Source organism: Scyliorhinus canicula, chromosome 10 (genome assembly GCF_902713615.1).
Source record: "Scyliorhinus canicula chromosome 10, sScyCan1.1, whole genome shotgun sequence".
NCBI lineage: Eukaryota > Metazoa > Chordata > Chondrichthyes > Carcharhiniformes > Scyliorhinidae > Scyliorhinus > Scyliorhinus canicula.
The window spans coordinates 140,483,697-140,500,523 of record NC_052155.1 but is presented as its reverse complement, the minus strand read 5'-3'; the positions used below and the strand labels follow the sequence as shown (position 1 = coordinate 140,500,523).

At 48.3% G+C, this 16,827-nt stretch overlaps 1 protein-coding gene across 1 annotated transcript in view; it reads right to left on the bottom strand.

Moving 5' to 3' along the window:
• The window catches only part of reck (reversion-inducing-cysteine-rich protein with kazal motifs), a 317,351-nt gene that overhangs the window by 93,946 nt on the left and 206,578 nt on the right, over positions 1-16,827 (bottom strand). Inside the window, 2 exon segments of the mRNA XM_038809800.1 lie at positions 13,295-13,474; positions 16,535-16,802. Of these exon segments, the coding sequence (XP_038665728.1) occupies positions 13,295-13,474; positions 16,535-16,802 (448 nt within the window).

Sequence of the window (16,827 nt, the reverse complement as noted above, 5' to 3'; positions counted from 1 at the left end):
GGCCATAGAACTGCTGGCAATTGCTCTGAGAGCGGCAAGGGGATGGAAGGGAATGGTCGGGGGGGGGGGGGGGGGGGGGGGGTAGAACACAAGGTCTCGCTCTACGCGGATGACCTGCTTTTGTATGTGTCAGATCCAGCGGCAGGGATGGACGGGATTATGGAAATCCTTGGGGAATTTGGCCGGTTTTCGGGCTACAAGTTGAACATGGCAAAAAGCAAGATGTTTGTGGTGTAGGCGAGGGGTCAGGAGAATAGGCTGAGGGAGCTACCATTTAGGCTGGTTGAGGGAAGTTTTAGGTATTTAGGGATACAAGTGGGGCAAGATGCATAAGTTGAACTTGTCTGGGCTGGTGGAGCAAATGAGGAGCGAGTTTCGGAGGTGGGATGAGCTCCTGCTGTTACTAGCGGGGAGAGTACAGACGGTGAAGATGACGATCTTCCCGAGATTCCTGTTTATTTTTCAGTGTCTCCCTATTTTCATTCCGCGGTCCTTCTTTAAAAGAATCAATAAAATCATCCTGGGATTTGTTTGGGTGGGGAGGTCCCCGCGGGTAAAGACGATGCTGGAACGGAACCGTAGCGAGGGGGTGCTGGCGTTGCCGAACCTCAGCAACTACTACTAGGCGGCTAACATAGCCATGATAAGGAAATGGATGGTGGGTGCGGGGTCGGTTTGGGAGCGGGTGGAGGCTGCTTTGTGCAGGGGCACCAGCTTGGCAGCCCTGGTCACGGCTCCCCTGCCGCTCCCGCTGGCCAGGTACTCCATCAGCCCTGTAGTGGTGGCGGCTCTGCGGATTTGGGGCCAATGGAGGAAGCATGGGTGGGATGTGGGCGCGTCGGTCTGGTCCCCAATATGTGACAACCACTGATTTGTCCCGGGGAAGATGGATGGCTGGTTTCGAGCGTGGCGGAGGTGGGAAGGATGGGCGACTTGTTCCTGGAAGGGAGATTCGCGAACATGAGGGCGCTGCAGGAGAAGTTCGGGCTGGAGAGGGGGAATGACTTTCGGCACTTGCAGGTGCGGGATTTCGGACGTAGACGGGTCCCGTCCTTTCCACGCCTTCCACCAAGGGGGATCCAGGACAGGGTAGTTTCCAGGGGTGAGTTAGGAGAGGGGAGAGTCTCGGATATTTATAAGGAGCTTATGGGAGCGGAGGACACAGGGACTAAGGAACTAAAACAGGAACCTTTGGGGGCAGCAGGGTAGCATGGTGGTTAGCATAAATGCTTCACAGCTCCAGGGTCCCAGGTTCGATTCCCGGCTGGGTCACTGTCTGTGTGGAGTCTGCACGTCCTCCCACTGTGTGCGTGGGTTTCCTCCGGTTTCCTCCCACAGTCCAAAGATGTGCGGGTTAGGTGGATTGGCCATGCTAAATTGCCCGTAGTGTCCTAATAAAAGTAAGGTTAAGGGGGGGTTGTTGGGTTACGGGTATAGGGTGGATACGTGGGTTTGTGTAGGGTGATCATGGCTCGGCACAACATTGAGGGCCGAAGGGCCTGTTCTGTGCTGTGCTGTTCTATGTTCTATGTTCAAGTGGGAAGAGGAGCTTGGTGGGGAGTTGGAGGGAGGTGTTTTCTAGAGCTGTTGGGGAGGGTTTAAACTAATGTGGCAGGGGGATGGGAACCGATGCAGGAAGTTGGAAGGTAGTAAAACAGGGACAGAAGCAAAAGGAAGTAAGGGGAAAAGTGCAAGGCAGAGAAGACATAGTCAAAAATCTAAAAGGGCGACAGTACAAGGTACAGTGACTGAGGGGAGCACAGTGAATAGGCCCAGTAATAACAAAAGGAATAAAACTGGAGATGTTAAGATTCAAAACAGAGGTAAAAAAAACAACATAAGTGTACTTTACCTGAATGCTCATAGTATTCGGAATAAAGTAAATGAGTTGATGGCACAAATCATCGTAAATTACTATGATTTAGTGGCCATTACTGAAACATGGTTAAAGGATGGTCACGACTGGGAGTTAAATATCCGAGGTATCAAACTATTCGGAAGGACAGAGTGGATGGTAAGGGAGGTGGTGTTGCTCTGTTATTTAAGGATGACATCCGGGCAATAGTAAGGGATGACATCGGTGCTATGGAGGGTAAGGTTGAATCCATTTGGATGGAAATCAGGAATAGTAAGGCGAAAAAGTCACTGATAGGAGTAGTCTATTGGCCACCAAATAGTAACGATATGGTGGGGCAGGCAATAAACAAAGAAATAACTGATGCATGTAGAAACGGTACAGCAGTTATCATGGGGGATTTTAATCTACATGTCGATTGGTTTAACCAGGTCGGTCAAGGCAACCTTGAGGAGGGGTTTATAGAATGTATCCGCGATAGTTTCCTAGAACAGTATGTAATGGAACCTACGAGGGAACAAGCGGTCCTAGATCTTGTCCTGTGTAATGAGACAGGATTGATTCATGATCTCATAGTTAGGGATCCTCTCGGAAGGAGCGATCACAATATGGTGGAATTTAAAATACAGATGGAGGGTGAGAAAGTAAAATCAAATACTAGTGTTTTGTGTTTAAACAAAGGAGATTACAAGGGGATGAGAGAAGAACTAGCTAAGGTAGACTGGGAGCTAAGACTTTATGGTGGAACAGTTGAAGAACAGTGGAGAACCTTCCAAGCGATTTTTCACAGTGCTCAGCAAAGGTTTATACCAACAAAAAGGAAGGACGGAAGAAAGAGGGAAAATCGACCGTGGATATCTAAGGAAATAAGGGAGAGTATCAAATTGAAGGAAAAAGCATATAAAGTGGCAAAGATTACTGGGAGATTAGAGGACTGGGAAATCTTTAGGGGGCAACAGAAAGCTACAAAAAAATCTATAAAGAAGAGTAAGATAGAGTATGAGAGTAAACTTGCTCAGAATATAAAAACAGACAGTAAAAGTTTTTACAAATATATAAGACAAAAAAAGAGTGGCTAAGGTAAAACTATTGGGCCTTTAGAGGATGAGAAGGGAGTTTTAATAATGGGAAATGAGGAAATGGCTGAGGAACTGAACAGGTTTTTTGGGTCAGTCTTCACAGTGGAAGACACAAATAACATGCCAGAGACTGATAGAAATGAGGCTATGACAGGTGAGGACCTTGAGAGGATTGTTATCACTAAGGAGGGAGTGATGGGCAAGCTAATGGGGCTAAAGGTAGACAAGTCTCCTGGCCCTGATGGAATGCATCCCAGAGTGCTAAAAGAGATGGCTAGGGAAATTGCAGATGCACTAGTGATAATTTACCAAAATTCACTAGACTCTGGGGTCGGTGGATTGGAAATTAGCAAACGTGACGCCACTGTTTAAAAAAGGAGGTAGGCAGAAAGCAGGAAATTATAGGCCAGTGAGCTTAACTTCGGTAGTAGGGAAGATGCTGGAATCTATCATCAAGGAAGAAATTGCGAGGCATCTGGATAGAAATTGTCCCATTGGGCAGACGCAGCATGGGTTCATAAAGGGCAGGTCATGCCTAACTAATTTAGTGGAATTTTTTGAGGACATTACCAGTGCAGTAGATAACGGGGAGCCAATGGATGTGGTATATCTGGATTTCCAGAAAGCCTTTGACAAGGTGCCACACAAAAGGTTGCTGCATAAGATAAAGATGCATGGCATTAAGGGTAAAGTAGTAGTATGGATAGAGGATTGGTTAATTAATAGAAAGCAAAGAGTGGGGATAAATGGGTGTTTCTCTGGTTGGCAATCAGTAGCTAGTGGTGTCCCTCAGGGATCCGTGTTGGGCCCACAATTGTTCATAATTTACATAGATGATTTGGAGTTGGGGACCAAGGGCAATGTGTCCAAGTTTGCAGATGACACTAAGATGAGTGGTAAAGCGAAAAGTGCAGAGGATACTGGAAGTCTGCAGAGGGATTTGGATAGGTTAAGTGAATGGGCTAGGGTCTGGCAGATGGAATACAATGTTGACAAATGTGAGGTTATCCATTTTGGTAGGAATAACAGCAAACGGGATTATTATTTAAACGATAAAATATTAAAGCATGCCGCTGTTCAGAGAGACTTGGGTGTGCTAGTGCATGAGTCACAGAAGGTTGGTTTACAAGTGCAACAGGTGATTAAGAAGGCGAATGGAATTTTGTCCTTCATTGCTAGAGGGATGGAGTTTAAGACTAGGGAGGTTATGTTGCAATTGTATAAGGTGTTAGTGCGGCCACACCTGGAGTATTATGGTCAGTTTTGGTCTCCTTACTTGAGAAAGGACGTACTGGCGCTGGAGGGTGTGCAGAGGAGATTCACTAGGTTAATCCCAGAGCTGAAGGGGTTGGATTATGAGGAGAGGTTGAGTAGACTGGGACTGTACTCGTTGGAATTTAGAAGGATATGGGGGGATCTTATAGAAACATTTAAAATTATGAAGGGAATAGATAGGATAGATGCGGGCAGGTTGTTTCCACTGGCGGGTGACAGCAGAACTAGGGGACATAGCCTCAAAATAAGGGGAAGTAGATTTAGGACTGAGTTTAGGAGGAACTTCTTCACCCAAAGAGTTGTGAATCTATGGAATTCCTTGCCCAGTGAAGCAGTTGAGGCTCCTTCATTACATGTTTTTAAGGTCAAGATAGATAGTTTTTTGAAGAATAAAGGGATTAAGGGTTATGGTGTTCGGGCCGGAAAGTGGAGCTGAGTCCACAAAAGATCAGCCATGATCTAATTGAATGGCGGAGCAGGCTCGAGGGGCCAGATGGCCTACTCCTGCTCCTAGTTCTTATGTTCTTATGTATGGGCAGACGCTCTGAGGAGGGTAAATGCAACCGCAACATGTGCCAGGCTCGGCCTGATGCAGTTCAAGGTAGTTCACTGGGCCCACATGACGGTGGCCCGGATGAGCAAATTCTTTGGGCTGGAGGACAAGTGTGCTAGATCTAGGGGAGGACCAGCGAACCATGTCCACATGTTCTGGGCGTGTCCAAAACTCAGGGGATACTGGCAGGGATTTGCGGACGTCATATCCCGGGTACTGAAAACAAAGGTGGCGATGAGTCCAGAGATGGCGATTTTTGGGGTGTCGGAAGACCCCGGAGTCCAGGAGGTGATAGAGGCCGACGTTGTGGCCTTTGCTTCCCTGATAGCCCGGTGACGAATACTGTTGGCCTGGAGGGGTGTAGAATAGTTTAGAGTAGGGGGGAAGAATAGGCGGGTCTATTTGCGAGAGAGGTACTGTTATTTGCACTATGTTTTTTGTAATTGGTATCTGCACACTAATGTATATTGTTACTGTTTACAATGCCAAAAAATACCTCAATAAAATTGTCTGTTTAAAAAAAAATACGATCGGCACGATTTGGAAGGTCCAGCAGTCTGAGTCCGCAGTGGAGGCCGCCGCCTTGCGCATGCGCGACCTCTGACCCAGAAGTGCGGGGTCCGTATCTGCGGCAAAAGCTGCAAGCTTCCCTATGGTTCACTTCTAGCCCCCTGCAGAGCTATGAATATGTGGCCCTTCACACCAGTTTTTCTGTAGTGAAAGGCCACAGTTTTTACGATGGCATGAGTACATAGTCCTAAAAACAGAAAATCCAGCCCCTGGTTTCAGTGTTCTATCCTTCTCTATCTGTGTAGCTGAATTCTAACATGGAAGCAGAGTATGTTTGCCTCAAAGTGAAAGACAGAACACTGGAGCCTAGCCTTACTGTTTTTATTTTGAGATACACATACCGCGCACTTCTAACCAACAATCGCACAGTCAGTCTTTTTGTGAGTCCTTGACAAAGCCTACCACCTGAATACAACTAATCCTTATTTATTAAACAATGAACAGATCATTGCACTGAATACAAGGAAGGAGGAAAACATGCCATCATTACCCAGTCTGGCCTGTAGATGACTCCATTAACACACCAATGCTGCTGATTCTTAACTGTCTTCTGAAGCAAGTCCCTTAGCAGGATCAAACCTTTGTGTTGTTCAAAAAGGTAGTCTATCTACCTTCTTTGTGCAGCTAGGGTTGGGCAATAAATGCTTTCCTTGGCTGCGGTGCACACATCTTGTGAATTAATTTGTTTAAAGAAACAAGACAAATACGTGGATATAGCAACATGACTGAGACAGTTAAATTGACACGTGTATTGTTACTCATTAGTCCCTATCTAAATCTCGATGTACCGATTCTTTCATTTCATTTGTAAATGCAATACCCCACATTTTTGACTGATATGTACAGCAATTGTTAATTTTATTTACCATTGTCTGCACAGTTGGATGACTAATCTAAATCCTTTTGCAATGTTTTTGCCTTTGTCAACAGCTCTTGCTATTTAGGGTTTTGAGCAAATTTGATCAACATAGTTTTGGTGTCTAGGCCTTTATACTTATAACAGGGTTATTGTTGAAGGTGCAAGGAGGAAACACAGTTTTCTCTAACTTCCGTGTCTTCCTTTTCACGGGAGGAGAATTAGATGTAGTTTCAGTGAACAGTTTCTAGTAACTGAGCCAGAGTACTTAAGTACACAACTGCACACTCAGTCACTCATTCACACATATTCACAAGGCAATACCTGTACTCCTGCACGATTGAACAGTTATGTTAATACTATGTTGGAATCCTGGATGTTTGTATGATGTCATAAATACTAGCCAACCACAACAAGCTCAACCACCAAGGCAACTGAAAGAACCAGATGTTCAGTTTGATCACTGGGTGGAGTTCCTTGGTTGAATCTTCAGGTGGGAGTTTTCTGGCATTGACAGATCAATACTGGAGCCAGAGCCACAGTCAGCATTGGGTAGATTCCTTTCAACCAGTCTTTGATTTTTAAACAACTTCTTTGTACAATGTCAAACTGTATAACATTGGAGCAATGTCCCCACTTGGTTGCTACTCAAACTGCACAACTCCTTCTCATGGAAATCATAGAATTTAATTGCAGGAGGCCATTCAGCCCATCGGGTCTACACCGGCCCTCAGAAAAAGCACCCTACTTTAGCCCACACCTCCACCCTATCCCCGTAACCCCACCTAACATTTTTTTTGGACACTAAGGGCAATTTAGCATGGCCAATACACCTAACCTGTATATCTTTGGACTGTGGGAGGAAACCCACGCACCTGGAGGAAACCCACGCAGACACAGGGAGAACATGCAGACTCCGCAGACGGTGACCCAAGCCGGGCATCGAACCTGGGACCCGGAGCTGTGAAGCAACAGTGCTAACCACTATGCTACCATGCTGCCCACTCTTCATTGTCACCATACTACAAAGGCCAAGCAGCTGAACAGATGAAGAAGTTATTTTAATAGCAAAGCTACTTTGCATGGAGTTCAGAGGCTATTCTCCCTGGGTCAGGCCTGGCAAAGTGAGCAGTCTTTTTCAAAGCTCCCACTCAGTAGCTAGAAATACTAATAAACAGAGCAAAACAACTCCGATGTAGGAAGGAACAGGTCATCGTCTGAGAATAGATAAACAGTACTAAAGGCTGATTTAAAGTCACATTTTAACAGGGGAAAATGGAGGAACATCACCAGATGCCCAGTGTATGACCTTGTAACAGGATCAATATTCATGGGTTACTTTCAACTGCACACACATTATGACATTTAAAAATCAGAAGATTAACTGGCTGTGCTTTGTACCTGCAAGTAGTGATGCATCAAAAAGTTTAACTTTAGTCTATTTAACATGTTATCCACATCAAAATTCTATCTTTAACTTTACTGCTTGAACAAAATTGTTGCAGCACCATCTGGAGCACATGAAAACATTTTCAGGCCCAACTTTTAAAAAAAATATTTTTTATTCTCCTCCTTTTTCACATTTTCTCCCAAATTTACACCCACCAACAATAAATAATAATCAGCAAACAAATATGTCAATCCCAATAAGAACGATCCCATCCTCCCACCAACCCCCAAACATCAGCCCGTATGTTTAATAAATAAATGACAAAAAGGAATCCGGGATTACCCATAGTCATCCTTAATACACACAGTCCCCCTCCCCCACCAACCCTCTCACCCATCCCCACCCCCCCAACTAATGTTCGATATTATCCAGTTCTTGAAAGTGCATAATGAATAATGCCCATGACTTGCAGAACCCCTCCGTCCTTCCCCTCAGTTCAAACTTAACCTTCTCAGGGGTCAAGTATTCCAACAGGTCCCCCCGCCACGTCAGGGCACAGGGTGGAGAGGCTGCTCTCCATCCCAGCAGGATCCGCCTTCGGGCGATCAACAAGGCGAAGGCTATGATATCTGCCTCCGCACCCGTTTCCAACCCTGGCTAGTCCGACACCCCGAATATGGCCTCCAGTTCCATGTGCACCACCTTGGAAATTACCGACCAAACCTCCTTCCAGTACTCCTCTAGCTTTGGACAGGACCAAAACATATGAACGTGACTAGCGGTCCCCCCCTCTTCTCCCCCCCTCAACCCCCCGTAACACTCACACACATCTTCTAGTCCTTCAAAGATTCGGCCCATCCTCGCCCTCGTGAGGTGTGCTCTGTATACCACCTTCAGCTGTATCAGCCTCAACCTCGCGCACAAGGTGGAGGCATTCACTCTCCGGAGCACCTCACACCAGAACCCCTCCTCCACATCCTCTCCCAACTCTTCCTCCCACTTTCCTTTGATCCCTTCCAGTGGTGCCTTATCCTCATCCAAAATAGCTCCGTACATCGCTGACACTACCCCCTTCTCCAGCCCCCTTCTTGTCAGCACCTCCTCCAGCAATGTGGAGGCCAGTTCCTCCGGGAAGCTCTGTATCTTCTTCCCTTCCTAGAAAAATCTCGAACCTGCACGTATCTAAACATTTCTCCCTGCTCCAGCCCATACTTCGCTTCCAGCTCCCTCAATCCTGAAAACCGACCCCTAAACAAATTTTTTAGCGTCTTAATCCCCTTCTCTTCCCATTTCCGAAAACTTCCATCCCACCTCCCTGGCTCAAATCTGTGGTTCCCTCGAATCGGCATTTCCCTTGACCCTGCCCCCAACCCGAAGTGTTGGCGAAACTGCCTCCAGATTTGCAATGAAGCTATTATAACCGGACTCCCTGAGTATTTCCCTGGAGTTATCGGGAGTGGCGCTGTTGCTAGTGCTTTCAGTCCCGACCCTCTGCACAAACTCTCCTCCATTCTGACCAACTGGGAATCAACCCCTCTGACCCAGCTCCGCACCTGCTCCACATTCGCCGCCCAGTAGTAGTACATCAGGTTCGGGAAACCCAAACCCCCTGCCTGCCTTCCCCTCTGTAGCAGCTTCTCTCACTCTGGCCACCTTCCCTCCCCATATGAACGAGGTAATCCTTCCCTCAATCTCCCTGAAAAAAGTCTTTATCAGGAAAATCGGTAGGCATTGAAAAATAAACAGAAATCGCGGGAACACATTCATTTTAACCGCCTGTACCCGACCCGCCAGTGACAGAGGGAGACCACCCCACCTTGCCAGATCGGCTTTCATTCTTCCCACCAAACTAGTGATGTTGTACCTCCCCCACTCCCGGGCCACCTGCCCCCCCAGATACCTAAAGTGAGTCCCTGCCCTACAGAATGGCCCCCCCACCCCTGCCCCCACCCCCCGGCCGAGACATCACAAAATACTCACTCTTGTCCAGGTTCAGCTTGTACCCCGAGAACGACCCAAATACTTGCAGTAGCTCCAATATTCCTCCTATCGACCCATTTGGTTCCGACACATACAGCAGCAAGTCGTCGGCATATAAGGACACCCTATGCTCTATCCCCCCCCGCACTATTCCTTTCCATGCTCCCGAACTTCTTAATGCGATGGCCAACGGCTCAAACACAAGTGCAAACAGCAGGGGGGACATAGGACATCCCTGCCTCGTCCCACGGTGGAGAGAAAAGTATCTTGAGCTGATGTTGTTTGTACGGACGCTTGCCTTCGGCTCCTTATATAATAGCTTCAGCCAGTTCACAAATCTTGGTCCAATCCAAAACCGCTCCAGAACTCCCATCAAATACCCCCACTCTACCCGGTCAAACGTCTTCTCAGCGTCCAATACCACAACCACCTCTGTTTCCTTCCCTACTGCCCGTGCCATAACAACGTTCAAAACCTTCCTAATGTTCGAAAAAAGCTGCCTCCCTCTCACGATCCCTGTCTGATCTTCACCTATCACCTTCCGGTGGCACTCCTCCAGCCTACGCGCCAGTACCTTCGCCAATACTTTTGCGTCCACATTCAGAAGTGATATGGGCCTATACGACCCACACTCCGTTGGATCCTTATCTTTTTTTTAGCAACAGTGAAATCGATGCCTGCCCCAAGGTTTGTGGCAACACCCCCTTCCCTATAGCCTCTGTATCCCCACCATCAGGGATGCCAGCTTATCCTTGAATTTTTTATAATATTCCACCGGAAACCCATTCGGCCCTGCCTCCTTCCCCGTCTGCATCCTCCCAATTGCATCCTTTATCTCCTGCTCCACTATTGCTCCTTCTAATGTAGCCCTGTCCCCCTCCCATAGCCTTGGGTACTCCACCCCATCTAGAATCTCACGGTCTCCCCCGGGTGGCTCTCACCCGTACAACCTCTCATAGAACTCCTCAAAAACCTTGTTAATCAGCTCCGGAGCCACCACCAACTTCCCTGCCCTATCCCTCACCTGAAGAACTTCCCTTGCCGCTACTTCCCTCCGAAGCTGACCTGCTAACATACGCCTTATCTCCATGTTCATAAACTGCACCACTTGCTCGTCTCAGTTGGTGCACCGCCTTCCTGGTAAACATTTGGTTGAAGCTCGCCTATAGTTTCTTCCTCCTTTCCAGCTTCGCTGGGTCTCCATCGTCTGCATAACTCCTATCTACCTACAACATCTCATCTATTACCCTCTGCTGCTCCAACCTCTCCTCTTTGTCCACTCTGGCCTTAAACAAAATTACCTCACCCCTCACCACCGCCTTTGGAGCCTCCCAGATGACCGCCTTTGACACCTCACCCATACAGTTGGACCCCCAAAAGCCCCACATCTAATTTCCACCCCGGCCTCTGCGCTACCCCCTTATCCAGCACCATATCCACCCAATGCGGAGCATAATCTGACACTGCAATTGCCGAGTATTCCGACCCCTTAACCCCAGCCAGCAAAGCCTTTCCCACCACAAAGTAGTTGATCCGTGAGTATACCCTATGGACTGCTGAGAAAAACGAGTACTCCCGTTCCCTCGGGTGCAGAAACCTCCAAGGGCCCACCCCTCCCATTTCCACCATTAGCCCAGCCAGCGCGCCCCCCCCCCCCCCCCCCACCCCCCCGATAGGACCAGCGAGCGCGGCCGTGATCTGTCCAACCTCAGCTCCTGCACCAAGTTCCAGTCCCCCCGCCACAATCAGTTTGTGTGTGTCCAAGTCGGGGATGGCTCCAAACACCTTCCTCGCAAATCCCACATCGTCCCAATTTGAATTGTATACACTTAACAGCGCCACTAATCTCCCCTCCAGCGCCCCGTCACAATCACATATCTACCCCCCTGATCTGCCACCACCTTGTCCATCTGGAAGCATACCCTTTTGCTGACCAGCACCGCTACCCCTCGAGCCCTTCCGTCAAATCCAGAGTGAAACACTTGACTAACCCAGCCCTTCTTAAGTCTCACCTTGTCCTTCACCCTCAAGTGAGTCTCCTGCAGCATTGCTACATCGGCTTTCAAACTTTTAAGATGCGCAAGCACCCTTGACCTCATCTCCTAGCCCTCTCACGTTCCATGTGACTATCCTAACTGGGGGTCTCTCACTCCCCCCACCCTTCTTATCCACCATCATCATACCACCGGGCCCTGCCCCATAAACCTGACCTGCCCCTGTCCATTGTTCACATCGAACCCCTTCCCCCCCTCTCGCAAGAACCCCCCCCCCTACATTTCCCCTTGAAAAAACATCTCCCAGCATCAACCCCTTCCCCCCCTCACTTGCCTCGTAGGCCCATTGAAGCCTGCTATCCAGGCTCCAACGTCCGCAGCCCTCCTCTCACCTCACCTCCGTTCACTAGCTGACTTCAGTTAGTTAGCGCGGGTGGCTCCCCCCGCCAAGGTATACCGTCCCCTCCCACCCAGTCACAGAGAAAAAAAAAACAAAACCAACAATCCAACCCATACAATTCACTAACATAAGATTTAACCGTCGCAACACAGAACGCCAGTCCACCCAGCCATTAACTTGAGCTCTGTTGCAATGCGAAGAGAAGTAAATTACAATACACATCAGTAAAAAGAAAGTTGTAGCATTTATACATTTTCCAGCTGCCCAAACTCAGTCCACAGTCTCTCTTCCAGTTCTGCTCCTCACGTCTGACCCAAGCCCTCTGCCCTCAAGAAAGCCTCAGCCGCCTCCGCTGTCTCAAAGTAGAAGTCTTTGGCAATATACGTTACCCTCAGCTTCGCCGGGTACACCACACCAAATTGCACCTCCTTCTTGTACAGTGCCGCCTTCACCCGCCCGAACGCCGCTCGTCTCTTTGCCAACTCAACCGTCAAGCGCTTTTGCTGGCCTTCTCATTCAACGGCGAACCCGGGTTTTCTTCCTTCTTCCCAGCTGCTTTTCGCATCCTCTAACAACTTATTATTTCTTCTTTCTTTCTTCAATCCGAAAATAACTTGCTAATTATTTTCACAAATTTTTTCCCCAAAAAATTCCGAAGCCAGGAAACCTCTTCCTCTGGGGACCGGACTTCAAACTCCTCAGAGGTCCATTTTCAGTGGGAGCCACCCAGTGTGCTCTGGTCCCCCTCTACATCGTGTTCTAGACTCAGGCCTGCCACCTCGATTGCCTCGCCTCGTGTCAAGCTCTGCCCATGCATCAGATCTCTGGGCCGATGCCCCCCGCTCCGGCCGATGGACACTCCTGCGGGGCTCCTCACCGGCTCCAAACTAGACTGACCCCACACCCGTCCCTCGGGCCCCAAAGGCCAAAGAAACCCTTCCCCTTTCGTGGGAAGAAAGAACCACGGGGAAACCCCGAAAAAGTCCGACAAATCGCCGACCGGCGGGAGCCTCTACCTGACGCAGCCACTCCGCTCGCGAGCGCCACCGGAAGTCTGAGGCCCAACTTTTAAGCACACACAGATGTCATAGACCCTTAAAATTCAGCTGTACAGAAAACTATTTGAAAGTCCTTTCCATTTAATCCCATTTCTCTGCCCATTCCCTTTTTAAAAACATTTTCACAGTATGTATCCAGTTCCCTTTCCAGAACCCCAGAATCAACCCACTTATATAATTACTTAGGGGCTTTTTGTCAGGACCAATTACTTCAGAAAACTTCACATATGTGGAAACAGGGTTAATGTCTGGTGATTTTACAGTCACTTAAGGGAGATTCTTACCTGTTGTTAAAATTAGTGCAGTACTTGAGACCTTGACAACCCAGCTGACATGGTTCTCTGACGTCAGCCAGGCATGTAAACATGGCAGCTTCCAGAGGGTTATATTCACAGAGCTTATCAAACTCTTGCCAGTGAGTTCTGCTTCCCCACCTGGTGCTGTACAATTTAATACACAGATCCCTGTCAAAATAAGGAAAACATACTTATTTAAAAAGGACAAGTCTTGAGGTTAGAAAATCTGCATTCAAGCCGATTAACATTCTTGCAGCAGTATGTTTCTTTCATGAATCTCTCAATTGCTCACCTCAAATGCAGTATTGTCAATTTCTTATTGAGCATATTGGTATCAATACAGCATAATGGGAGAACAAGGCACACTTAAATTAGGTTGCTCTAGCCGAAGGCAAAGGCGAATGATCCACCAAGAGATAGCGGCCGGGATTCTCCGAGCCCCCACCGGGTTGGAGAATTGCCGTTGATGCCAAAAATTCACGCCACGCCGCTCCGACGCCGGGACGCGATTCTCCGGCAACCGGAGAATTGGCAGCAGTCGCGCGCGGTCGACGCAGCGTTGGTCGGCGGCCGTTGAAAGAGGCCCCAACGGCGATTCTCCGCTGTCGACCGGCCGCGTTCTGCCGGCGTGGTTCACATTTGGTACCACCATAAAGCTTGGTCCCATAGCTGCACTGGCCGTTCTGGTTGGGGGGGGGGGGGGGGGGGGGGGGGGGGGGGGGATCAGACTCCGGGGGGAGCCTCCATGGGGGAGGCCTACCTTCTTCCGCACGGACCCGCTGTGTCGCTACGCCATGCTGCGCGGTGCGGAAACGGCCACAATGTGCATGCGCCGCCGCAGAAACGGCCGCTGTGCACACAACCACCCCTGCAGTGCAGGACCGCGTATCACCGCCAGAGGTGCGTAGAGCACTCCGGTGCCGTGTTGGCCCCCTGAATCGCTGGGCCAAGAGGCCCGTTGACGTCGGCGTGAAACACTCTGGTGTTTACAATTTTGGAGAATCCCGGGCAATGTGTTTTCACAGCTCCCAGATGACGGAGACCATTTTGAGATGGGTCAAGCAGAATCAGGAGGTGAAGTGGGAAGATAGTGGTATTTGTATATACCACAATGTCATGGTGGAGTTGGCAAGATGGCGGGCAGGCTTTACTAGGGCGAAGGCAGCACTTTGTAACAGTAATATGTGGTTCGGGGCGGTCTACCCGACGAAGTTGAGAGTTACACATAACTCCAAGGACTATTACGTTTTAAGATTAGAATTTACAGTGCAGGAGGCCATTTGGCCCATTGGATCTGCACCGGCTCTTGGAAAGAACACCCTACCCAAGCCCATGCCTCCACCCTATCCCCGTAACCCAACCTAACCCTTTGGACAGTGAGGGGCAATGTAGCATGGCCAATTCTCCTAAACTGCACTTCTTTGGACTGTGGGGGGAAACCGGAGCACCCGGAGGAAACCCACACAGACACGGGGAGAAAGTACAAACTCCACACAGACAGTCACCCGAGGCTGGAATTAAACAGGGGACCCTGGAGCTGTGAGGCAGCAGTGCTAACCACTGTGTCACAGTACTGCCCTCGCTGCTGCCTGTCCCCCATCCTCCGGCTGCTCCCGTGGGTCCTCCCTGGGCTCGTCCTTCAGCCTCTCCTAGCCCAACTCCTCCTCCTCCAAGGCCGCCTGTTCCTCCTCCTCCACCTCCAGCACGTCGCCCCGCTGCTATGCCAGTTTGTGTAGGTCATAGTAGACCACCACAAAGCAGGCGACCCTCTCGTGACTGGATTGCAGTGCACACCCAGAGCAGTTGAGGCATCGGAACCGCATTTTCAGCAGTCTGGTGCACCACTCAACACCGGTCACCGGCCTTCGTACTGGCATCATTAGCTGGGTCATAAGTGGGCATCTCTTGTCCCCCAAGAGTCAACCGGTCATCCTGGCGCGTCCTTCAAAGTATTACCAGCATTTTCGGTTTTAATTTCAAATCTCCAGGATATGTAACATTCTGCTTTTTGAGAAGATCTGAAAGGTCTGACCAAAAACAACTTGTAAAGAAATTAAACTACCCCCCCTCGTTAAGGAAGGGGTCCATAACCAGATACATAGATTTAGGGTAAGAGGGGATTAGAGGGGATTCACGGGAGTTTTTTCACCCAGCTAGTAATGGGAATCTGAAACTTACTGCCTTAAAGAGTGGTAGGGACAGAAATCTCATAACATTTGAAAAGTAATTGGCTTAACACTATTAATGGAGGAATTCAAGATTCTATGGTGCAAAACTGGTCGAACATTTTCACCTTTGTTTTAAAAAGAAATAAATTTAGAGTACCCAATTAGTTTTTTTTCCAATTAAGGGTCAATTTAGCATGGCCAATCCACCTAGCCTGCACATCTTTGGGTTGTGGGGGTGAAACCCACGCAGACATGGGGAGAATGTGCAAACTCCACACGGACAGTGACCCAGAGCCGGGATGCGAACGCGGGTCCTCAGCGCTGCAGTCTCAGTGCTATCCACTGTGCCACATGCTGCCTCTTTTCACCTTTATTGAGGGTTACAAAAGAGAGAGAATACACATATTTACACTGGCCTAACCATCTCCTGGGACTAAAAAGTTGGCCTTTTGGGTGTTCATTGTTTAGACACTGTGGAAACTTGGCCAAGCTAGACTAGATCTGTGAATTGACATTGAAGCCTGTCGTAATTGTTTTTAAATTGTGGATGGACTCACACTTTCTGTTGTACTTGAATGAAGCTCCAGGATGGACACACTATAAACAACTCTTTTTAACCTAGTGCTGATCCACAATAAACTTCACAACAAAGTCCCTAGAGAGGCCCAAAGCGATGGTAGGGAGAGGCTGTGATGTGTGAAGGATGTTCATCACTTGAAGAATGAAGATGACTGTATGAGGCAGACAGTCTTTCTATCATTCAGGGATCATTCACATATCTCAGGAGCCAAATCAAAGTAGTACCCAAAGATAGTTTAGAAATGAATTGAAGTTAATTTGCACAGAAATCTTGGGTTCATAAAATCTCCAGCTAATTGAAGGGTTGCAAATAAGGAACAATTTTTTCACGAAATCTGACTTTGTCTACTGAGTCAAATGTAACAAGGGGGAATTAAAGCAAACTCTTCTTCGCATTTACATTTTTTGGGGAAACAGTTTCTATTAGAATGTTAAAGCAGGCCAGACATTAAAAAATATACTTTTTAGTTAATGTACCAACCTGCAGCTAGAGGTATTTGCTTTAGAACAACAGTGCAATTTAGCACCATCAACAGCTGGAGCAGGCAACCCATTTGTGCTGTTATCTGGGTTACTTGATCCAGAACTTTCTAGAAAGCACTGCCAGAGTGGATCCTGTGGCAGGGGCATTTTCTTACACCCCTCGATAAGTCCATCAACAATTTCTTGATCTGTAGACATTGTCATCAGCACTCTTCGACATGTGGTCTGGCAAGCATGGTCTTCTGCTCTGTCACAGCAATATAAACCTAAATAGTTAGAAACTTATTAGTA